The 25000-nt window shown below is 46.4% G+C and overlaps 1 protein-coding gene across 14 annotated transcripts in view; it reads left to right on the top strand.

Moving 5' to 3' along the window:
* The window catches only part of LOC122248901 (uncharacterized), a 448403-nt gene that overhangs the window by 371172 nt on the left and 52231 nt on the right, over positions 1 to 25000 (top strand). For 13 of the 14 annotated variants that reach the window (XM_086550941.1, XM_086550940.1, XM_086550935.1 and 10 more), the window contains one exon: positions 21997 to 22128. The exons of the other annotated variant lie outside the window; for it this stretch is intronic. In XM_086550941.1, the coding sequence (XP_086407067.1) occupies positions 21997 to 22128 (132 nt within the window). The remainder of the gene's footprint in view (positions 1 to 21996; positions 22129 to 25000) is intronic. 14 annotated transcript variants of the gene reach the window in all.

Raw genomic sequence — 25000 nt, 5'->3', positions numbered from 1 at the left:
GACGTCACCCCGATGATTCGTCATGTAACCATACAATGAAGGCCAACGGAACTCTCCACGCCGCTCCACGCCGCTCCACGCCGCTCCACCGTAGATAGATCTCTCTCTCTCTCTCTCTCTCTCTCCGGTAGTGATTGAAAACTCACTTAGAAGAGGTGGCTCAGATTTAGTCCTAAAGATGAGGCAATTGGTGGAAAAAATGTTGTTTGTCTGTGTACGTGTGTGTGTGTGTGTGTGTTTGTGTGTGTGTGTGTGTGTGTGTGTGTGTGTGTGTGTGTGTGTGTGTGTGTGTGTGTGCTCATTGTGTATGTCGTATGTATTATGTATATTTATCTGCATACGGGGAGAAATTCTCGACTTGTGTAGGCCAGCGGAAGGTAGTGCCAGACATTAGTGTCGCAGAGGGGATGACTTACCCTTGAGACCCTTTCTAAGAGAGAGGGAGAATGAGATGTATTATTCGTGTTATCTAGGTTTCCTTAGAGAGACAGATCTATTTATTCATACGCTTTGGATTCCTTTTTTTTTTTTTTTTTTTTTTTTTGGGGGGGGGGGTTCAGCTGTATTTGTATCGTGTATTTAATACGAGTATGTCGTGATTCCCTCTTTTATATATATTTTTTCGTATCGAAGCTTCATTGAGGACAGAACTCTACGGGAAAATATCGTCTCTTTTGGACTCTCGATGGCTTAATCTGAGATTTTTTTTTCTTTTTTTTTTTTTTGATAGCCAATCAGTTTTGATATCGTGATGAGTTTCATTTCATCAGTTTAAAAGCTAAAATCAAAAACCTTGCAGAAAATTATATATATATATGTATGTATGTATATACATGTTTTTCCTTTTTATGATGTTCAAAGAGTCTTTAATAATGAAATATGGAAAAAGCGATAAGGATACTAAATCTCCCCCCCCCCAACTCCCTTACCACCCTACAAACATATTCCGCTCACTGCCCATAAACACATGTACCCCCATCCCCTTCAATCCCCCACCCCTAGCCCCCAACGCATACCCAACCCCCCCAACAATCCCACCACACACATCATCCCAACATCCACCCACCCCCATCCCACACCCTATTCCTACCCCCCACATCCCACCCCCAACACATAACCCCCCTATTCCACACCCCATCCCATCCCATCCCATCCCCTCACACACACACACCCTCCCTCTCTTACACACACACACATACCCCATCTCGCACCCCCTCACCCCTCGTCCCCCTCACCCCTCACCCCTCACCCCCTCCTCCCCCTCACCCCACAGCCACCGGAAGATGCTCGTCACGTATCACGAGGGAGCAAGAAAGAAATGCCTATAGAATGAAGTGAGGCTGTGCTATGAAGTATTAATGAGAAGAGGAGATGAGGAGATCTCTGAGATGCTTGTCTTCCTCTCAAATTGCTTTCCATGTTTTTTTGTTTTTGTTGTTGTTGTTGTTGTTTTCGTGGTGTGTTTTTTTTTTATGTTTTCACTGTTTGATAGCGTCTTGGTTAATGTCGTAGCGGTTTTTTTATATTTTTTGTTTCTATAATAGAAAAAATAATAATAACATTATTACTGTTATTGTTATTATTATTATTATTATGATTAGAAAGGTTTGAATTCTATCATTACTATTTCTGCGGATTCTGTTAGCGTATGAGTCGTTTTTCAGTTTTTTCGGATTTTGTTTTTTCAGTTTTTCGGAGTCGTTTTTCAGTTTTTTTCGGATTTTTTTTTAGTTTTTCGGAGTCGTTTTTCGTCTTTTTGGAGTCGTATTCAAATTTTCGAACTATCCCATTGTATCGCTACCTTTTTTTATCCGTATCTTTAGGTCCGTTTATTTCACGAAAAGCATCGTCTTAGACTGTGAAAGATTTTTTTCTTAAAGAGCATCACATTTTTTTTTTAATTGAAAGATAATCAGATTAATTATCAAGATCTAAAATTTGAATGAATAATCAACCAGACTGAAGTGAATAATCGAATAATGAAAATGTTAACTAGACTTAGGAGGAAAAAGATAGGCAGGATGACATCCTTGCAAGGCGCAAGAAGTAGGGGAACTTTCTGGGCGGTTTTTGGAATTCTGGCCTCGCGCGCCCGTGAATTATGGGCGTCCGCAGGGTGTTGTACCTCTCTCGGCCTCCTTGTCCTCCTTATCTTCCCCTTCTCTTCCCCTCTCTTTTTCATCCTCTTCCCCCCTCCTCATCTCGATCTCTTCCCCCCCTTTTTTCCCTCTCGTTTCTCCCACCTTCTTCATTTTGTTTCCCTCCCTTCATCCTCTTTCCTTCTTTCCCGCCTCGTCTTCATCCTCTTCCCTCTTTTCATTCTCTATATTCCCTTCTTCTCCATCTTCTTCCCTCTCTTTTCTCCCCTTTTATTTAGCTTCTTCCTTCTTCCCTCTTTTTTCCAGTCTTCTGCCTTCATGCCTTGTGTTTATTTGAGTTGGTACGGTCTTGTTTTTCCCGTGATAGCATTCGGTTATGGTACTTTAGTATTCTCGTTGATATTCCTCATGTTGTTTATTGCCTCTCTCTCTTTCTCTCTCTCTCTCTCTCTCTCTCTCTCTCTCTTTCTCTCTCTCTCTCTCTCTCTCTCTCTCTCTAGCTCTCTCTCTCTCTCTCTCTCTCTCTCTCTCTCTCTCTCTCTCTCTCTCTCTCTCTCTCTCTCTCTCTCTCTCTCTCTCTCTCTCTCTCTCTCTCTCTCTCTCTCTCTCTCTCTCTCTCTCTCTCTCTCTCTCTCTCTCTCTCTCTCTCTCTCTCTCTCTCTCTCAGAATATCTGTTTTTTATCCTCTAAAAGAACATGCAAGGCGGGAAAAGTGGTGGTATATTTGTGTGTGCAGTAGGCAGGTGGAATCAGCAGGCAAGCAGTGGCTGAGCAGGGGGAGCGTGTGGTAGGGGGGAGAGGGGAGTGGGAAGGAAGAGGGGGGAGGGGGGAGACAGGCCTCACTAACCTCACTCGAGTATCGGATACAAACCTGTTCCCTTCCGACACCAAACTGGCTGCAACGTAAGTCTCCCTGCCAGTCCTGAGCCGTGTCGCGCAGCCGGTCTGGTGCCTCCACGACCTCCACGACCACTCCCCTCCCCCTCTCCCTCTCCCCTCTGTCTTCCCCTCCCCCTTCTACCCTCTCCCTTTCCCCTCCCCCTTCTACCCTCTCCCTTTCCCCTTCCCCCTCTACCCTCTCCCTTTCCCCTTCCCCCTCCCCGCTAACCCTCTCCTCTCCTCCCCTCCCCTTCGCTCCCCATCCCTCACCCACCCCCACCCCCACCCACCACCGGCTCTCCTACTTACCACCCCTTCTGGCCTCATGAACATTTCTTCCTGTCCTTAAAAAGCGGCGAACTCGCGAGCCCATGACCCGCTCATGGCCCCGACCTCGCCAGCCGCCATCTTGGCATAATGCTCTTACGTGTGACGCGGAAGCCCTCTTCCCCGGCGCTTATCTTGGCGGGTCGTTGGGCCGTCACAGACCAAGAAGGAGAATAAAACGCGAAACAACGAGCTTAGATAAAAATGGAATAAGCGGCGGGGGTAGTGTTGCCGGACTCCTGTGTCGGCGTTTTTTTTTTTTTTTTCGTTTTTTTTTTCTGTCTTTTTTGGGGGGGTGAGGAGGGGGGGGGGGCTGGCTGTTCGGTGCACGGCGGTCGGCCGACGGCGTGAGATGAGAGGAGGGTAGAGCACGCCCGGTGCCGCTACCCGACCGAGAATTTCCTGCTCTGCAAAGGATTCCCGCCGGGAAACGTTCACTCATTCTGTTCGAGGCGGAGGTGCACACCCCCGCGGACCTCATTGCAGGGTGTGCAGGGAGGGGGGGAGGGAAGGGGGAAGGGGATAGGGGTGGGGGAAGGGGGATAGGGGTGGAGGAAGGGGGAAGGGGGATGGGAGATGGAGATGGTGGAGAGGAGAGGAGAGGAGAAGAGGAAAACGGTGTGATAGTTTGCATGGTTGCTTCCTCGCTTGTTTGCTTGCATGCTGTGTGGTGTGCCGATGTTTACCGTGTTGCCCGTACCTGTTAGCAATTATCCGGGAGCGCGGCGGGTTGTGAAAGAGAGGAGAACCCGCGCTTTTGATAACTGAATTGCTTGTTCCGCGTCGAGAACTCGAGCTGCAGAGCTTCAAGACAACAAATTACGGACTCCTGTTTAAGAAAATCGGTTATGGCCTGGAAGTTCAACGGTTTTTTTCCCTTCCCTTCTATTATTTGAAGAAAAAAAAAGAAAGAATATGTTATGAATAAATACAGGTTTCCGTTGTCTTTGTGTGAAGACAAGAAATATGGCTATTGGTATTCTTTTTTTTTTCCTCTCCAAGAAGATATTTGAGAGACAAGCCAACCAAAATGACTATAGATATCATAAGAAAAAACAAAAGAGAAGAAATAAAAAAAAAATCAAATCAATATAAAAAAAGTTAAATAAATGAAGGTACACTTTGCCGCGTATCATTTCTAAAGAGATGACGGTCTAGATACAACGCCTCGTAGCACCTTCGTTATTCCCTTAGTGCTAGGCTAGACAGTCTTCTAGGATATCACCCGAGACTGCACCAGCACTTACACCTTTATCACAGACAAAATGTATGCATAGGAGGAGAAAGATAGTTTTATGTTCGTTTTCTCGGACGGGCATGGCGGTTGCGCTTGGGGTGTTGCCATATATATTTTTTTATTCTTCGGTTTTCTTTTATTTTCATTAAGATTTGTATATATGTGTATATATTAGTATGGTTGTTCTTTTCCTAGAGTAGGGCTTTTTTTTTTTTACTTCGGTGTTTTTCTTTTCGTTTGTGCATGACGCTGGACGAGAGCCCGATAGGAGAAAATGTCATGATTTGGGAATTTCAGAAGGATTCCTGCACTTTTCCTCCACGTGGTGGGCGGTCCTGTGGATTGCAGCCCTGCAGGTTTTACATATTATTTCGTCTCTTGCAAAGTATCCGTGAATGAAACTTATAGGAAGGCCGATATGTGTTGTTGTTTTTTTATTGTTGTTTTTTATCATCATTATTATTGCCGATTTAATTAAAGTAGAGTTCTAGGGGCAGGCGCGATAGGTGGAACATAAGTGGTGTTGAGACAGGTTAGGCAAGCTTTGCGAACTGGAACCTCCATGGAGGACACAGAAAGCAGGTGAAGTAGGATTGGTCAGAGAAGATGCCTGCCTGAGGGAAGTCGAGGGAAGAACGGTCGGTTGGAGATTGAACCATAGAAGCACTTGTAGATGGGTACTTCATGGTGAAGCAAAGGGTATGATGACGAGAAAGCAATTCGTGCCTGAGGGGGAAAAAAAAGTTGGATGACGTCACAATATGGCGGTTCACTGGAAAATCACATCTTCTTGCAGCGCCTCGTCCCTTTCCTCTTCCTCCTCCTCTTCCTCCTCCTCCTCCTCCTCCTCCTCCTCCTCCTCCTCCCCCCCTCCCCCCTAAACCCCATCCTTTTACCCCTTCCCATATCCCATGTCCACCATCCCCCCGCCCTTCCCCCTCCTCTATTCTCAACAGTATCCAACAACTTTTTCGACAGTTATCATAATATACAATTTTTACCCTGCCTAATGTCATGAAAGAAGTTGCAAAGAGAGAGAGAGAGAGAGAGAGAGAGAGAGAGAGAGAGAGAGAGAGAGAGAGAGAGAGAGAGAGAGAGAGAGAGAGAAAAGAGTTTTACAAGTGCGAGAGAAGTAATTATAAAGAGTTGCCATCTGCAGAGTTATTAGGGTTATTATGCCCAGGTCTCCATCACTATTTTAGCCTTTACTGCAGCCGGCGTCGTGACGAGTGAGGGAATCACCCACTTCTAGAGGGGGTGGGTAAGAAAGGGGGAGGGGGAGGGGGGAAGGAGGGGAAGAGGAGGGTGCACTATGCCAGGGATGCTAGGGCATTTTTGGCATATTTTCACACGTTACCCATCCCCCTTTTTTTCCAGCTAGTTAGATGACTCGGCGAGGCTATTTGCTATTTAATATGGACTCTCTACGGCAGGGGCGAGGGTCGCATTTTCTTGGAAATATGTGCCGTGTAGGGTAGTTCGTATACGCGTTCTGACTTTATTGATGATACTTCTAAGGCTTTATAAAGCGTGAGAGGGAGAAAGAGAGAGGGGGAGGATAGGGTGAGATAGGGAGGGAGGGAGGAGGGAGGAGGGAGGAAGGAGAGAGGGGGAGGAGGGAGGGGAGAGAGTGAGATAGGGAGGGAAGGAAATAGGGAAGGAAGGAGGGAGAGGATAGAGTGAGATAGGGAGGGAGGGAGGGAAAGAAGGAAGGAAGGAAGGAAGGAGAAAAGGAAGGAATGAAGGAAGGAGAGAAAGAGAGAGAGAGAGAGATTTTTCACCCCGGTTTCCCCGTGGAAGATGCGCGTTTCGAGTATTGACCGTTGCTGAACATCAACTTGCTTGGCAGGCCCCGTGAGGTAGCCATACCGCTTTCTGAAGTGCGGCTTGCGTGTTTTTATATGCCAAGGAGACCTGCTCGTACACCTTTGATATCTTTCGATTTTCTTCTTCTTTTTTTTTCTTTCTTTTTTTTCTTGATACGCCATCTGTTGGCAAAATGGAACCGTTCACGAAATGACTTGTTCAAGACGATTTGTTTATGAATTTTACGGGGAGTTGAAAGCGTTGAGTGTTGCTGGGGGGGGGGGGCGGAGGTAGCACGGTTGCAGAGATGCAGTACGTGTTAAAAGCGGACATGTTTTGGAAAGTGGGAGGAGCGGATTGTGAACACGTGTGAACAAAGCGAAAAGGCGTTTAACGGATAATGCTGTTTGCGTTGTCATCGTAAATACTTTTTTTTTAAGGTAACATCTGTCTGTTTGGAAATTGCTGAGGGTTGCAGATATATAGATATTTTATTGCAAGATCATCATCGATAGGCTAACCCCCTCCCTCCCTCCCTCACTCCCTCCCTCTCTCCCTCTCCCTCTCTCCTTCCCTGGCTGGTCGTGGGAGGGGGAGGGTTAGGGGGAGGAGGAGGGGGGAAAGGGGGTACTTTCCACGTTTAGGTTCCTTTGGGGATTCGAAAGTAAGGAACATACTTTCAGCGGTTTTGGGGAAGTGCGAGTGTCATTTGTTTGTTTGTTTGTTTTATTATGTGGGAGTAGAGGGAAGGAGTGATCTATGGTATGTACATTGGGGGGAGGTCACCTTCTACCCCCTACCCCCCCCCCACCCCTTTTCATTGCCCTTTCTACCCACGCCCTCCTTTAATAACTGTTCCGCCTCAACACTACCCGCACCCACGTATCCCCCTCTCCCCCTCTCACCCCTCTCCCCCTCTCCCCCTCTCCCCTTACCCCCTCTCTTTCCACGCTTGGATACATACCCAGCACAGCCCTCCCTACCTCTCCTCTCCCCATTCATCCTAAACCCCCTCCCCATCCCCCGGCGTACGGACTGTCATGATTTGATTACTGACTTGGCAACGTGCAACCATGGGCGTGCAAGCAAACCGCGGGCGTTGCAAACAGGGCGGTCTATAGCGGGCGAGGGGTGGGCGGTCGCCGGGAGAAGAAGCGTTTCCAGTATGCAACATGACCAGCTGACCCTGAGGCCTCACTCTCCACTTTCTAGTGTCCTCCTCCACCTACTCATCCTCATACTCATCCTCATCGTCCACCTCCTCCTCCTCCTCCTCATCGTCGTCATCGTCATCGTCGACTTCCTCCTTCTTCATCTTTTTTTTTTTCTTCTTCTTCTTCTTCTTCTTCTTCTTCTTCTTTCTTCTTCTCCTCCTCCTCCATCTCCTCCTCCTCCTCCTCCTCCTCCTCCTCCTTCACCCCTTCCTCCTCCTCCTCCACCTCCTCCACCTCCTACTCCTCCTTCACCCCTTCCTCCTCCTCCACCTCCACCTCCACATCCTCCTCTTCCTCCTCCACTTCCACCACTTATTCCCCCCCCCCCCTCTACCTCTTCTTCCTCCTCTATGTCATCTCGCTGTCACCCAAACCTCATTGCATAGTTACAGACGTAATAGTTATCGGTTGCAAGAGGATGCAGTTGATAATGATTAGATGGATAGAAAGCCGAGCTGAAATTTAGATAAAAAGATAAAACCATAAGATAGATTAAAAAAAGTAAAAAATAAAATCTTCGAGGGTGGAAAAGGGGTAGTGTGTTGGCAGGGGTAACGGGAAAAGCTGTTTATAGGCGGTGGTGGTGGCAGCGGTAACGGGAAAAGCTGTTGGAAGGCAGTGGTGGTGGCAGCGGTAACGGGAAAAGCTGTTAGAAGACAGTGGTGGTGGCAGGGGTAACGGGAAAAGCTGTTGGAAGGCAGTGGTGGTGGCAGCGGTAACGGGAAAAGCTGTTAGAAGACAGGGGTGGTGGCAGAGGTAACGGGAAAAGCTGTTAGAAGACAGGGGTGGTGGCAGGGGTAACGGGAAAAGCTGTTAGAAGACAGTGGTGGTGGCAGCGGTAACGGGAAAAGCTGTTAGAAGACAGGGGTGGTGGCAGAGGTAACGGGAAAAGCTGTTAGAAGACAGGGGTGGTGGCAGAGGTAACGGGAAAAGCTGTTGGAAGGCAGTGGTGTTGGCAGCGGTAACGGGAAAAGCTGTTAGAAGACAGGGGTGGTGGCAGCGGTAACGGGAAAAGCTGTTAGAAGACAGGGGTGGTGGCAGGGGTAACGGGAAAAGCTGTTAGAAGACAGTGGTGGTGGCAGCGGTAACGGGAAAAGCTGTTAGAAGACAGTGGTGGTGGCAGCGGTAACGGGAAAAGCTGTTAGAAGACAGGGGTGGTGGCAGAGGTAACGGGAAAAGCTGTTGGAAGGCAGTGGTGTTGGCAGCGGTAACGGGAAAAGCAGTTAGAAGACAGTGGTGGTGGCAGAGGTAACGGGAAAAGCTGTTAGAAGACAGTGGTGGTGGCAGGGGTAACGGGAGAAGCTATTGGAAGGCGGTGGTGGTGGCAGCGGTAACAGGAAAAGCTGTTAGAAGACAGTGGTGGTGGCAGGGGTAACGGGAGAAGCTATTGGAAGGCAGTGGTGGTGGCAGCGGTAACAGGAAAAGCTGTTAGAAGACAGTGGTGGTGGCAGGGGTAACGGGAAAAGCTATTAGAAGACAGTGGTGGTGGCAGCGGTAACGGGAAAAGCTGTTAGTAGGCGAGTAGTGTTGTCAGCGGGTAGCGGCTGCGGCGGCGGCGGCTTCGGCTTCGGCGGTGGGCGGTGGGCGGTGGTGTGCAGAAGGCGCCACTCGAGGCTCGGGGCGGGTCACGAAGAATCCGGTTGGCGCGGCCTGTGCGAGGTCGGGGGGTCGCGTCACGCTATGTACGATCTTTGTTCCTCTGACCTCATGACACCGATACTGGCCCCGGGTTTCTCTTCCTGCTTCTCCGCACACACGCTCTCGCTCATACACGTGCGTCTCTCTCTCACACACACGCACATACAAACACACACACACACACACGCACATGCACAAAAAAAACAACACACGCACACGCACAAACTCTCTCTCTCTCTCTCTCTCTCTCTCTCTCTCTCTCTCTCTCTCTCTCTCTCTCTCTCTCTCTCTCTCTCTCTCTCTCTCTCTCTCTCTCTCGTTCTCTCGTTCTCTTGTTCTTTCTCTCATTTTGTCGTTTTGTTTGTGGAAAACGGGGTTAAAGATTGTGCATGATTTTACAATGTGCATGGCGGGCACGTTGCATTACCGTTGAATGACCAATGTAAAATGTATGGAATATGCTTCGTATTGTTATCACACCTCGTTTCATTCTTTTTTCATCGCCTTTTCTCCTTTTTTCCTTTGTTTCAACACATTTTCTTTCATTTCCTTCCCTTTTTTCTCGATTTTTGTCTTTTTTTATCTTAATATATGTGGGAAAGGGCGTTTGTAGCATTGCAGCTATTGATCTCATTAATCAAGTCACAATGCACGCTGGCGGAGTTCATATGTTGTTTTTTTTTGCGTTCTACGTTAGAATTCTTTAGATATACAGTGGGTGTTTACGTACACACACACGCACACACTTACGCACACACACAAACACACACACACTCACACTCACACTCAAACTCACACTCACACTCACACTCACATATACACTCAGACACACACACAAACACACACACACACACACACACACACACACACACACACACACACACACACACACACACACACACACACACACACACACACACACATATTCAGAGGTCATGTGTATATATGTGTGTTATGTGTATGTAAATAGTGTGCGTGTGGCTGCTTCTATCACCAACCTGTAATTTTTTTGTTATTTTTATTTTACTTTTATATTTTTTCAGCATTTTGGTTGATGTTGATATTGTTGTTATAGTTATTTTCTTCAGTTTATTGCTGATGTTGCTATTATTGATATTATTATTGCTATTTTCATCACACTTATTATCGTTATTGTATTTATAATGTTATCATCGCCTTCGCTATAATTATAATTTTATTTGCAGCTTGTATCATTCCTTTTGGCCTTCAGCTTATTTTTCACGATAAAAAAAATAAATATTTTTTTATTTCAACAATCACGCACTATCTTCAGGATTATCATAATTTCTCGTCAGAGTAAAACCAACAAAAAGAACAACAACATGAAAACACACGTGTCGTTATTACATCAACATTCAAAACGCTTATTTTAAGACGATTAAAAAAAAAAGATAAAAAAATAAAAAAATAAAAAAAAACGCGTTTTTGGAAATTCATTATAATTACGAATTATTTATTACAGTCTCAAACAATCCGTTGTCTATTTTTTTATTGAAAAGATAATCATAAATGCTGTAATACGTTTCAATATATTGAGATAGGATTTCTCGAAGGGAAGTGAGAGAAAGAGAGAGAGGTTTCATTGCATCGCTGCTGACACTTCCTGTCTCGTCACGATAATGTTGATTGCAAGAAAAGGGATTGGGAAGGATCATAGTTGGACGGGGGGAGGGGGGGGGTTATGATGATGGTTATGATAAATCCTTTTTTATCGTCATTTTTTTCTCCTTATTTATTTGTTTATTTATTTTTATTACAAGATCATCGTTATTGCGATTAATTTCTTTATTTTCATCTTTATTACTTTCATTGTTATTACTCTTTGATATTCCTATTATTATTATCATTTCGTTCTTACAGATTATAATCACAATTGATTGTTATGTCCTCAACGCCACGATTATTTACTGTTTACAAACACTCCAAGAAAACCACGTGTGAAGTGCAGTCATGTCAGTGAAGTGCAGTCATGTCAGTCGCCCGTCGCGCCACGGTGGAGCCCGACCGATCATCCTCCTGTCGAGTGCCACCGCCTGAGTGCCAGTGCCGACTCTCCGGGGCCTTGGTTGGAACCACAGATCAAGCAGCGGAGGCCCTGGGGGGTGGGGGAGGGGGTGGGGGTCCTCCGTTCCCGGGGCACTTGTAGGATATTGAATTAGGAGAGAGAGAGAGAGAGAGAGAGAGAGAGAGAGAGAGAGAGAGAGAGAGAGAGAGAGAGAGAGAGAGAGAGAGAGAGAGAAGCGAAAGAGAGAGAAAAAGAAGCGAAAGAGAGAGAAAAAGAAGCGAAAGAGAGAGAAAAAGAAGCGAAAGAAAGAGAAAGAGAAGCGAAAGAGGAACAAGCAAAAAAAAGAGATAGAAAGAAAGAGAAAGAGAGAGAGAGATAGATATAGATAAAAGAAAAAAATATATATATATACATACATATAGAAACGCCATTGCAAAAAAAAAGAAAAAAAAAAGAAAGAAAGAAAGAAAGAAAGAAAGACGACAATTAAAAACGCAGAGGTCGTCCTTCCCCCAAGAGGGAGTCACAGCTTCGTAACGGCACCCAAAGCCCTCCCTCGTGTTCGCCATGGCTCTCCCAAGCCCCAGGATGTTCACCTTGCATTTTTGATTTCTTCGGATCAGCGGGCAGGGCGGCGCAGTGGGCGTGTGTGTGTGTTTGTGGGCGTGTGTGTGTGTGTGTGTGTGTGTGTGTGTGTGTGTGTGTGTGTGTGTGTGTGTGTGTGTGTGTGTGTGTGTGTGTGTGTGTGTGTGTGTGTGTGTGAGAGAGAGAGAGAGAGAGAGAGAGAGAGAGAGAGAGAGAGAGAGAGAGAGAGAGAGAGAGAGAGAGAGAGAGAGAGAAGGTTGGCATAACACATGACTTTTGACGTGAACTCTGACAGGCGGGAATGCGTGGTATCTTATTTATTTATTTTTTATGTATTTTTTTATATTTCGTCTTTTTCCAACTTTTTCTCTTTCTCTCTCTCTCTCTCTCTCTCTCTCTCTCTCTCTCTCTCTCTCTCTCTCTCTCTCTCTCTCTCTCTCTCTCTCTCTCTCTCTCTTTCTCTTTCTCTCCCCTCTCCTCTCTCCTCTCCTCTCTCTCCTTTCTCTCTCCTCTCTCCTCTCTCTCTCTCTCCTCTCTTTCCTCTCTCCTCTCTCTCTCTCTCTCTCTCTCTCTCTCTCTCTCTCTCTCTCTCTCTCTCTCTCTTCCTCTCTCTCTCTCTCTCTCTCTCTCTCTCTCTCTCTCTCTCTCTCTCTCTCTCTCTCTCTCTCTCTCTCTCTCTCTCTCTCTCTCTCTCTCTCTCTCTCCCATTCTTTTATGCTTCTCCGCCACGCCACGCTGGCTCTGTTGTCATCAAGTATGCAAATTGTGTGGTTCCATGTTGTTTATTTTATTATTCTCTGCTCTCCTCTGTGAGATGTGGTGGGGGTGAGGGAGGAGGGATGGAGGGAAGGCCATCATCCCCCTCTCTCTTCTCTCTCCATCAGACTGCTCCCTCCTCTTCTTTCCTCTTCTTTCCTCTCCTCTACTCTACTCTACTCTACTCTACTCTCGTCTGGTCTCCTCTTTTTTTTATCTCCTCTCCTCTCCTTATCCTCAATTCTCTCCTCGGCTTTCATCTTTCTCAGTCTTCCCTTTCCCTGTCCTTCTCTTCCTTCTTCCTCCTCTTCCTCTTCTTCCTCTTTCTCTTCCTCTTCCCCTTCTTCCCCTTTTTTCTCCTTTCCTCCGACCTTCGTTCCCATCATTATTTAACGTGTGAGAGAGAGAGGGAGGGAGGGAGGGAGGGAGGGAGGGAGGGAGGGAGGGAGGGAGGGAGGGAGGGGGGGAGGGAGGGAGGGAAAGGGAGAGGGAGAGGGAGAGGGAGACAAACAGATAGAAACGCATTTCCATCTCTAGAAAGTTTTATCGACGCATCTCCATCGGAATTCACACATATTTATGATGCCGAAAAAGAGAGAGAAAGCGAGAGAGAGAGAGAGAGAGAGAGAGAGAGAGAGAGAGAGAGAGAGAGAGAGAGAGAGAGAGAGAGAGAGAGAGAGAAAGAAAGAAAGAAAGAAAGAAAGAAAGAAAGAGAGAAGAGAGAGAAAGTAAGTGATTGGCGCCACGTTTTATACCCTCCCCCCAACCTCCCTTTTTTAATCTTTCTTCAAACAACGAGTATGCCCAATTTCTATCGGTCGAGAAGAACAAGAACAAGAAGAACGACACTCCCCCTCCCACCCCAAACCCCCCCTACCCCCCCAAGACGCCCTCAGATGAAGACAGACGCAAATCGCCTTACGATGCGAGAGGCCAGCGCGACGGAAGAGAGAGAGAGAGAGAGAGGCTGCCAGGGCGGCGCGACGGAGTGGAGGCGTAACACTAGCCCCCGGGACAGATTGATTACTTGGACAGCTGGCATGCGTGGCTTGCTCTGTGTGTGTGAGATTGAGAGAGAGAGAGAGAGAGGGAGATGGAGAGGGAGAGGGAGAGGAAAAGGAGAGTAAGTGAGGGAAAGAGAGAGAAAGACAAATATTGTAATTACCTTGTCACTAAGTCTTAGACTTTGATGTTATCTTGGTATTATTTCTGACTCATTTGTGCACAGTCAAGGAAGTGAATTTGAAATGAAAATCTCGGTTGATCAGATAGATTGTTTAAGGGGTTGCCTCTATGCTCTCTCTCTAACTCTCTCTCTCTCTATCTATCTCTCTCTCTCCCTCCCTCTCCCTCTCTCTCTCCCTCCCTCTCCCTCTCCCTCTCCCCTTCCTTCTCCCTCCGTCCTTTCCTCCTCCCCCTCCCCCTCCCAGTGTACTTCCCTCCTTCCCTCCCAATTCCGATCACCCCCATCCCCCACTCCACCCTTAACCCTCACCCCCCCCCCCTCAGCCCCCCTCCACATTACCATGATTGAAGTCCCTGCAACCGAACAAAACTCGACCAAGTGTAATGGTTCCACTGGTATATTACCTTCCCCCTTGCGTTCCACTCGGCTGTTGCCCATTCCACTCCAATCCACTCACTTCCACTCACAGGCAAATAGACAGCTGAGAGGCCTGAGATGGGGGGGGTGGGGGTTGGATAGGGGAGGGGGACGAGGAGAAGATTGATAGATGGGGATGGAGAGAAGTGAGAGATGATGGGGGAGGGAAGGGAAGATAAGAAGAGAAAGAGGTGGATGGATGGATGGACGAGAGAGATGAAGGAGGAAGAGGAAGGGCAAAAGAGGGTAAGAAAGGAGGAAGAGGAAGGGTGATAAGAGGATAGGAAAGGAGGGAGGAGAAGGGTGAAAGAGGGGAGGGGGGGGAGTTAAAGATGGAGACAAAAATAAGTATATCTTTAATACAAGATCAAAAGGGGGGAAAAGGCACACACTCAAAGGGACGAAATAATGAAATCACCAGAATGACGAGTAGAAAAGGGAACAAAGAACCAACGATAAGCAACGGTAATGAGGAAGAATGAGTTTAATGAGGTAAGGAAGACGATGAGGAGGAGGGAAATAGATGATTACAAACAGATAGATAGAGCGATGATAGATGGTACGATCTCATGAGTGAAGGAGGGAGGGGGAATAAGAGTAACGATGGGTAAAGCTGGCAGAATGAGGGAAATGAGGAGAGGGAGATGAGGGAGATTCTGAGAGTAATGAGTACGAGGTATGAGGTAAGATGAGGAACAGAGTCAAGGCTGAAGTGGCCGGTAGTGTAGCAGCGGCAATGTAGGCAAGTCCCCCAACACGCAGGGCTACCCCTCCCCTCTTGCCCTCTCCCCCATCTCCTCTCACTCCCTCATCCCCCCTCTATCTCCCTCTCTCTCCCTCCCTCTCTCCTACCCTTTCTCCTTCCCCTCTTACCCTCTCCCCCATCTCCTCTCACTCCCGCATCCCCTCTCTCTCTCTCCCTTACCCTTTCTCGTCTCCCTCTTACCCTCGCTCTTCTCTCCCCTCTCTCTCCCTCTTCCTCTCCTCCTTTCCTCCTTTCCCTTCACCCCTCTTACCCTCTCTCCTCTTTCCCCTTTCTCTCCCTCTTCCTCTCTTCCTTTCTCACCTTCCCTTTAATCTCTCCTCTTACCTCTTTCTCTCCCTCTTCCTCTCTTCCTTTCCCCCCTTCCCTCTCTCCTTCCTCCTCTCCCCCCTCCCCCCCTTCCCCAGACAATCATGCATTCTTGCCAACACTCAATTATCAACTCCCTAAACAGAGAACGTCCTTGCACTTTATTTGCTCGACCTTCTCAAGATGACATCTCCCTCCCTCTCTCATCCTCCTCTATCACCCCCCTCTCTCCCTCCCTCCCCACACACACTCCCCCCTTCTCTTCTCTTCCTCCTCTTCTTCATCTTCTCCTTCTCCTTCTCCTTGTCCGCTTCATCCTCCTCCTCCTCCACCACCATCTCCTCCATCTCCACCACCTCTTCCTCCATCTCCTCCTCCTCCTCTTCCTCCATCTCCTCCTCCTCCGCCTTCCACTTTTATTCCCGTCATCTTTTTTTTGTGTGTGTATTTACCTCGACGGCCATATGCTAAGTGTTCACTGAATTTTGTTTGATGCAACTTTCTCCCCTACCCCCCCTACCCCCCACCACCCCTACCCCCTACCCCCCTCTGCCCTTTATTGATCTAATTTTACAAGTTTCCCAGTTTGATTAGTGTTGTTTATTAAAGTAATTTGGCGTTTTGCGATGGAGGGAGTTCGGTATTTGATCTCGTTTTATTGGTCGTTTTGTGTGCGTGTGTGTGTGTGTGTGTGTGTGTGTGTGCGTGTGAGTGTGAACGTTCGTGCGTGCGTGTCAATGTGCGTGAGTCGGTTCCTCGTTCGAAGTATTTTGATTGTGTTTATTCGTTTATTATTTTTTTATTGGTGTACCAAGACGCTCTATCACAACACGAAACGAATATTGAATACATGAATAAACAGGGAGATGAGAAAAAAATGATATAAAACGCAAAAGAATGCACGGTTTAGTAGGCTGTAAAGAAGAGGAAGAAGGAGGAGGAGGAGGAAGAGGAAGAGGAAGAGGAAGAGAAAGAAGAGGAGATGGAGGAGAAAACAAGATAAAGAAGCAAAAGTAGGATAAAGAGGAGGAGAGAAGATGAATAAGTAGAAGAAAGAGGAAGAGGAGGGTTCGAGTAAAGGGAAGAGGAGGGGAAGGGAGGGGAAAGGAGGGGGGGGGGGAAGCGTATGGCCATGACTGCTCAATGATTTATAGCTTTTATAAACAAAATAGGGAAAGGAGTGAGGCTTTAACCCATTCTTTCTTTTTTATTTAGTTTCATTTATTCATTTATCATTTACATATATATTTTTCACTTCAATTTACACCCTCTAACAAGATGCATCTCTCATATACTCTTCCAACTTTTTCTCTTTCTCTCTCTCTCTCTCTCTCTCTCTCTCTCTCTCTCTCTCTCTCTCTCTCTCTCTCTCTCTCTCTCTCTCTCTCTCTCTCTCTCTCTCTCTCTCTCTCTCTCTCTCTCTCTCTCTCTCTCTCTCTCTCTCTCTCTCCCTCTCTTCGCTCTCTCTTTCGTTTCAGAATTTGTTATCTTTTCCTCGCATTGTTATGGATCTTCGTAATGACATATATGTACCACCCGCCCCCCAAAAAAGATAATAATAATCATAATTATGATTATTCATATGTCACTTTCAACTGGTACCGTGGGAAGAATGATAATATTTCGTAATGTATTATTATTCCGCCGAAATTACGGACATTCCTGGTAGTGAGAAACTGAAACAAAAGACAGGTGAATCAGCAGTAATAGCAGATATTATCTCTGATGGTTTAAGTGTTAACTTTTCTCTGATTCTCTCTCTCTTTCTCTCTCATTTTCTCCTTCTCTTTCATTCTCTCTCTCTCTCCTTCTCTCTCTCTCTCTCTCTCTCTCTCTCTCTCTCTCTCTCTCTCTCTCTCTCTCTCTCTCTCTCTCTCTCTCTCTCTCTCTCTCTCTCTCTCTCTCTCTCTCTCGTTTTTTTGTTTTTTTTTTGAAGCGTTCGTAATTAAACAGATTCAGTTTCATCAAATATTTAAGGCGTATTTTTAAGCACGTTGAATTACTACCCGAATATTACACTGTTTCGGTATCATGGGCGGGAAGGGAAATAGGGGGGTATGGGGTGTAAGGAAGGGAGGGAGGGATGGGGGGAGCATGCAAGCAAGTCTTCATAGTAGTCTCTCTCCATCACCTTTGTTTTTGTTCCATCACTCCATCACGAAAAGAACGAAAGTGCAAAGAGAGAAGAAATTAAAGAAAAAAAAGGAACGCTGACAGAGACAAACAGACTGACTGACAGATAGACAATGACCCGACCTGTGACTCTGACAGACGAGGGCAAAGGTCGTCAGAGTTCGAAGCTCAGTGAGAATATTAATTCTTGCCTTAGTTACACCGTTTTGTGTCGACCGGGGGAGGGAGGGAGGGAGGAAAGGAGGGAGGGGAAGGGAGAAAGAAAGAGGGTCTCATGTCTCATTTGTATTCATATAATTTCTTATTCATAAAAAAGAAGAAGAAGAAGAAAAAATCCTTTTAAGAGTAGAAATCGGGGTTGTGTAGTGAATGTGCTAGACGGTTTCGCGTATATGTGTGTGTCTAAGTTGCGTGTAAGTGGATTTTGTGTCTACATCTGTGTCTGTATCAGCAGGGGGTTTCCAACACAGCCGCGTACCTCCTCCTTCCTTTCCTCCTTCCTTCCTTCCCTCCTTCCCTCCCTCCGTCCGTTGATTTCCCCCGAAATTTTAATATTGCGCACCCCCGATTGGCCGCGGGAGTTCCAGATGTCTCCCAAGTTTCCATATAAAAAGCCGGTAATGACTAGGCTCCAGGAACAGCTGATGCCTGACGAAGAGGAAGCGGGAACGACGATGACGCGGCTGTAGGGAAAACGGAGCGAGGAGAAACAACGGAGGGGGGACTTAAGCAGATGGGGCGAGTCGCGCGTCCCAACTTCTGCGAGAGAATGGGCGAACAATGGCGATGTTGTGATGAGGGGGTCCAGTTGGATTGCATGTGAGAGAGAGAGAGAGAGAGAGAGAGAGAGAGAGAGAGAGAGAGAGAGAGAGAGAGAGAGAGAGAGAGAGAGAGAGAGAGAGAGAGAGAGAGAGAGGATGATAAAACGAGTGGAGGGGTAATTCTAAAAAAAAGGGGGTGTCGATTTATTTATACTAGTTTATCCGTAAATGGAAACTGAGCTTGAGTAGCTTTAGCCTCTGCTCTGATCCGAGGAACGCTAGATTTTCGTATCATTTTTCCCCCGAAATTTAAAACGAAACGGATATAGATGGCAATGAATTCATGTTTAGATGTTATAGGTGAATTATGCAATTGCAGGAGTGATTTAAGTCCTACCTTATTTTCATCCCCCCGATCCCTCTTCTCTTCTGTCTTCCTCTTATCCCTTCTTCTTATCTTTTATTTTCGCCCACCTGCCCTTGTATGCGTCTTCTTACAATGGCCTCCCTCTCTCTCTCTCTCTCCCCCTCTCCCTCTCTCTCTCTCTCTCTCTCTCTCTCTCTCTCTCTCTCTCTCTCTCTCTCTCTCTCTCTCTCTCTCTCTCTCTCTCTCTCTCTCTCTCTCTCTCTCTCTAAGAAAACAAAACAAAAAACAAGAGAGCAGAAATTCCCAGTTGTGTCAAATACTGGGCAGTCATCAACGCTTGCAAATATTTAACAGCTGTATGCAAATCGTTTTCGGAATTCCTCCACGTGCAAGCGAAGGGTGAGTTGCACATGCAGGATGTGCCGTTGGGCATCGGCGGACGAGCGTCATGCGAGTTCGGAAACCTGGTAGTGCATGGGGTGGGTGGGTGGGTGGGGGGTGTAGACCGAAGGGGAGGGGAGGGAATGTAGAGCTGGGGGGGAGGGGTGAGGAAGGAGAACGGGACATGGAGGTAGGGGGAGGGGAAAGGGAGGTAGAGATAGGGGAAGGGGAGGGGGAGAGGAAAGGGAGAGGGAGATAGAGGAAGAGGGAGGGGGAGAGGGTGGGTATAATAGGATACAGGGAGAGGAGGGCCTGTTAGGTGAGAGGGTTGGGGTCGGGTCGGGGTTAGAGGGTGGGGGTTGGTTACAGTATGGGTTGAGGGGCCCAGTGGGTGAAAGGGAGGGAGGGAGGGGGTGAGGTCCTGGTGAGGAGAAGGTGTGTGTGTGTGGGGGGGGGGGTGAGTACAATGGGAGACCAGGTGGAGAGGGGAAGGGGAAGGGGGAAGGGGGTGGGAGATGCAAGCTTTTAGCCCTCGGCCGTAGCTCTCCCGCCTCTACGAAGGAAGAATTCGATTATGGCGATATAGCCTGGGGGTAACTTCTCTAATTTGCGGGAAATTTTTAAGTTGTTTTTTAAGCTCCGACGGCTCACGGATGGAGTCACTCGCTGGGTGATGGGCGGGGGTTTACGAAAGAACAAGAAGAGGAAGGAGGAAGAGGGAAAAAAAGAAGAGGAAAAGATCGAACTGGAAGAGAAGGTAGACGAATTAATCTTGTTAGCATGAGAAGCTCGTCCTCCTTCTTGATCTTACCTCCTCCTGTCCTCCTGAAGTCAGACTGAAGTCACTCCAGCGAGACTGCACTAAAGGCGGAGCTCAGACTTCCGCCAGAATTTCCCTCTTTGATCTTGCCTCCCCCTGGCCTCCTGAAGTCAGTGGGAAGTCAGTCTGATAGTCGCTCCGCCAGGACTATTCGTAAGGTGGAGCTCAGACTTTCAGACTTCCACCATTTCACCACAGTCACCCTATCAACACCATCAGTCTGAAGACACTATACAGAGGTCGCAACTGTGTCCCGTACGTCCGTCTGGATTCAGTATCTTATTCTGCCATTTATTTTGCAATAGGATCGAAGCGAAGGTTTAGGCTTTTGTGAGTTGCTGTTGGTTGGTGTGATTTTAATGGGGGACTCTTTTATTACTGAGATTTGTAAGTTCGGGTATTCTTTCCTTCTTTTATCGTCCTTTTCTTTCGTTTCACTGTATCTTCTTATTCTACTTTTTTCTTTTCTTTTCTTTTTGTCTTTTTTACTTTTTCTGTTTCTGTTGTTTTTCTTTTCTTTTCTTTTTCTTCCTCCACTTTCTCTCCCTCCTCCTCCTCCACTTCCTCCTTTATTCCTTTCTGTTTCTCATCCTCTTCCTTTTCCGTGTCACTTCTGATCCTGATGGGAAACTATTCCTCTTGATATCTTCTCCCTCCCGCTTCTCCCTCTCTCTTCCTTTCCCCCTTCTCCTCTAGCTCTCTTCCCATTTTTCTCCCTTGCTCTCTTTCTATTTTTCCCTCACTCTTTTTCTCACCCTTTTTCCCCTCCCCTTAGCTCTCTTCCCCCCCCCCACCTCCTTCGCCCCTCGAGTTTACTTCCCATCCCATTCTCCACTCACTCTCTTCCCATCCCCCTTCTCCCCTCTTTCTCTCTTCCTCAATCCCACCCCCTCTCCTCTTCTACCCTTGCCCTCCAACCAACCCCCCAGCCCCACCCCTTCTCTCCTCCTGCACTGAAGGACTTTATCTAAGGATATGCAAGCACCCCTTCGCCTTCTGAAGTCCTCTCGGCGTAAAGACCCCGTCCCTGCTTCGTCAGACAACTGGTATGTCTACGTTGCCCTTGAGACGGGGTTGTGGCTCTCCAGTGGCACTGATTCTCGCCTCTCGCCCCCCCCCCCTCCTCCAACAAGTCTTTTTTTCTTTCCTTTCGTCTTCTGTGTTTTTATATATACTTTTTTTCAAATGTTTGTTTTAAATCTTCTTGAAGAAAAGACGATGGTATTTTTTCTTCTTTTTTTTTTGGTATTGAATGCTTGTTTTTATCCTGCATTCTTTTTGTTTATACTTTGTTGTTCAATGGAATCTTATATAGATATATACAATATATATATATATACATCTGGAAGGACACGGAGGAGCATAAAATATAATCTCCCTTACCTCTCCTCTCCCTACCACCTCTACCACCACCTGCTACCTCTCTACCATCTCCTACCATCCTTAACCATTACCACAACCTGTTCCAACCTTGTTTTTGTGTACATGTATTACTATTTAGCGACTACTCACGGGAGAATTAGCCATTTCTTTGGCAAGTGTCTTTTTTAATAACCATAGCTGAGTTAAGCAATGTCGAGTGCCTAAAAGTATGTATATGTATATGTATAGATATATATGTATATGTGTATATGTAAAGAAAATCAAAGAGACAAAATTATGTATGACTGAAATTGGAAGAAGAAATCTCTCTATCAAGTGTGGTATTTATACTACACGTGTACCCAAAAATATGCACCGACGAATGCCTTAACACTTGCTAGCATAGTTTATGATGGGAAAGGCATTAGCCTGTTTTAGAAGGAAAAAAAAATGATAGTAGAATCCCGTGAGTGTCTCCATGTTGCATACTGATTATACAGTCATAGTTTTGTAGTATGAAATACTTCCCCCCCACCTCCCCTTTTTTTAAGTAAGTTACCCTTCACGTTTTAACTAAAGTTCTTTGAAGTTTTCTCAAGAAATGACCCCCCTCCCCCCTAACACCCCCGTTTTTTGAAAATCTAACCACCCCCCCTCACCCACCCAACACCCCTCCACGATTTCAGAAGTACCCCCTTGCCCCCCCCCCAACCCCCACCCCGTTTTCTGAAAGTCTCCCCACCCACGATTTCAGAAGTCCCCCCCCCCCCCGCCCCCTAACTCCACCCTCCACCTCCCGTTTTCTGAAAGTCTCCCCTACCAACCCAACCCCACCCACGATTTCTGAAGTATTCCCGTTTTCTGTGACAGTATTCCCGTTTTCTGTGACAGTATCCCCGATTTCTGAAGTACCCCCGTTTCCGTCCCCAGATGCAACAACAATATTACCCTAGCAACCCGACCGCTCACAGTAGACAAGAGCAGAGATCTTCGGGAACTCAGGCGCAATACACCCTATACAACACCGCAATTTCTGCAGAAAACGTTCCTCTTATGCTCTCAGTAAGTCTATAAATTGATCACAGCTGGTTTATGTTTTGATGAAAGCGGACACTCCAAGAAAAGACCTTGATGGAAAAAAAAGCATGAATGAAAGTTAAAAAAAAAAAAGATAGATATATATATATAAAAGTTTTATTGCTCTTCTCGCACTTCTTTTTTTTCACAGACGCGCCAATTAATGATATAAGATAATAAAAAATATATGAAATAAAAGATTTAAAAAAAAGACCAAAAAAAGGTGAATAAAACAGCAGCTTTTTTCTTACACTCCCCACCAAAAAAAAAAAAAAAATGTATAGACCTAAACCTTCAAAAGCCATTACGTTACTGAGCTTCATAGTGCGTTCATTGATCTCTCTTATTTTGTGTACTGCCTCCTCACACTACCTTTCCATTCATTTATCTATTCATCCATCTCTTTCTTCATCCATCTCTTTTTTTTCCTTTCTTTCCCTTCCTCATATCCTCACTTTCTTTCTCTCTTTCATCCTTTCTCTCGTTTTATCTTTTTCCTTCCATCTCTCTTTAGTTTTTTTTTCCTCTCTCTCGCTTTCTCTCTCTTTCTTTCTCTCTCTCTCTCTCTCTCTCTCTCTCTCTCTCTCTCTCTCTCTCTCTCTCTCTCTCTCTCTCTCTCTCTCTCTCTCTCTCTCTCTCTCTCTCTCTCTCTCTCCATCCCTTCTCTCTCTTTCTCTCTCTTCTTCTCTTCTCTCTCTTTTCTCTCATTCTCTCTCTCTCTCTCTCTTTCTTCTTCTTTCTCATTTTTTCTCTCTTTATCTCTCTATCTCCTTATCTCCCACTTTCTCCTCTCTCTCTCTCTCTCTCTCTCTCTCTCTCTTCTTTCTCTCTCTCTTTCTCTCTTCTCCTCTCCACTTCTCTCTCTCTCTCTCTCTCTCTCTCCCCTCTCCCTCTCTCTCTCTCTCTCTCTCTCTCTCTCTCTCTCTCTCTCTCTCTCTCTCTCTCTCTTTCCTCTCCCTCTCTCTCTCTCCCTCCCTCCCCCCCTCTCCCTCTCTCTCTTTCCTCTCCCCCCTCTCTTCCTTTTTCTCTCCCCTCTTTCCCCCCTCTCTCCCTCCCTCCCTCACCCACTTTCTCATGTAAATCACCCAAGTCGGCTGCGTGTTCTCCTCCCAAGAGCACCCAGTCTTACCCTCTCGCTCCCCGTGTTCTTAAGCACAAGCCATGTAGCTTGAGGTCTCTGTACGACGCCAGTAGATGTAAGAAGTGCCTCCCTTTTAGTGATTGCCTGTTCTCTCTTAAACGCAGAACGAGTGTTCTTATCTAAATACCTCTTTTTTGTTCATTGTTCAGGATTTGTTGAGTAAAGATGATGGTAGTAGATAATGATAGATATAAATTTAATGATAAACAAAGGGATTGAGCTCTTTTTTTGTTGTTGTTGATTTGAGCAATTGTTAAAGGTATCTTCCTTTATCTTGAGTACCTTGAATCCTAGCTTCCTCCTCCACCCCAATCCCCCAACCCCCCTTCCCTATTTTTTAAATCCCAAAGATCCATTTTTTTTATTCCTTTTGTTGTTGTATTATTATCATTGCCGTTATTCTTATGATTGTTGTATGTTTTCAGTTTTACGAGACAAGAAATATGAATTTGTTCGTTTTTTTAGTTTTCTCTTCTAATAGCAAAGGCATAGACAGATCTTGACACATCATATGCTGGCCAGGTCGTCGCACATAAGCCTCAGAGGTAGCATGCTGTGTGCATCAATAGACCGGCTTCTGACTACACACTTTATAGTCCTATAAGGGGCACTATACGCCACACCAGACACCTATAGCACTACCGAGCATTTGGAACCAACATTGTGGATGTTAAGGACGTACACGATGTACCAGTTACGATATAGCAGCATAACTGTGTCACCGTAAACACATCAGACCCAAGCAGTTACGGCACCCAGCGATACATTAGACTTACCTGTGACGCACTGTTGCATTCTAGACGTGCAATTAACACCACCAGACTCACGTGGGGTCACTCCTCTATATACTGGGATGGTTAGAGTATATTTCGCAAATTTACTTACTTACATTTCGCAAACTTAAACTTAAAAAAAACATTCATAGTGACGGCGTGTTTTTTGTTTCTTTTTTGACATTCACGTACATACCTATTGAGCACCTTTTCAAAAGACCTTTCAGGATATGTTAAATCACTGCAGGGTATGCTTGATCATGCAGCGACTCCCTTCTTGCAAGGATAGACATAACGCTTTTGCTTGGAAGTGCCAGACATCTTCGAGCAGTGACACTCTCTCCTAGGCTGTGGCACTTCTCTTAAGGCGTATGAGGGCGGTTAGGGAGACCTTTTACGGTGCATTTAGTGGTCTTAGCTGGATGGTCTTGTCATTCGTAAGGTAATTAGAACTATTTAGAACTGACAGGGATTTTTTTTTTTTTTTTTTAGAAATTGAATGAACCTCACTGAGCCTCTTCTAAGTCACCCGAGCTCCTCCCTCCCCATTTAGTATTATGATCATGTGTTAGGCAGTGTTACTATTATTTTAGGTGACATTTCCTTTGGGGTGTAGCAGGACGACGCATTGCTAAACCCGCTGCTGCGTTTGCTATTGCCTTGATCTTCAGAGTGGGGGGGAGGGGGAGTAGGCTCAGGGGTAGGCCTAGGTTCTCGGTAGTTGTGTGGTGGTAGTAGCGACTTTATGGCCGGCGGGAGGTCGTGTAACAGCGCAGAATGAGTCGTTAGTCCGGAGTCACGACCCGTGGGCCTGCAGGTGGCCGTGACGAAGGGAAATGCAACGTCGTATCGTGAAAGAGTTTCCGTCAGTCTGGGCGTGCGGATGTGTCTTGTTTTGTTTCCGTCGCCCCTTACTTAGCATGTGGATCGACTTGTTTGCAGG

This window comes from Penaeus japonicus, unplaced genomic scaffold (genome assembly GCF_977035675.1).
Source record: "Penaeus japonicus unplaced genomic scaffold, GWHDUDI00000001_assembly GWHDUDI00000024, whole genome shotgun sequence".
Classification (NCBI taxonomy): Eukaryota; Metazoa; Arthropoda; class Malacostraca; order Decapoda; family Penaeidae; genus Penaeus; species Penaeus japonicus.
Note: the sequence above shows the minus strand (reverse complement) of the source record. Positions and strands in the feature narration are given on the sequence as shown.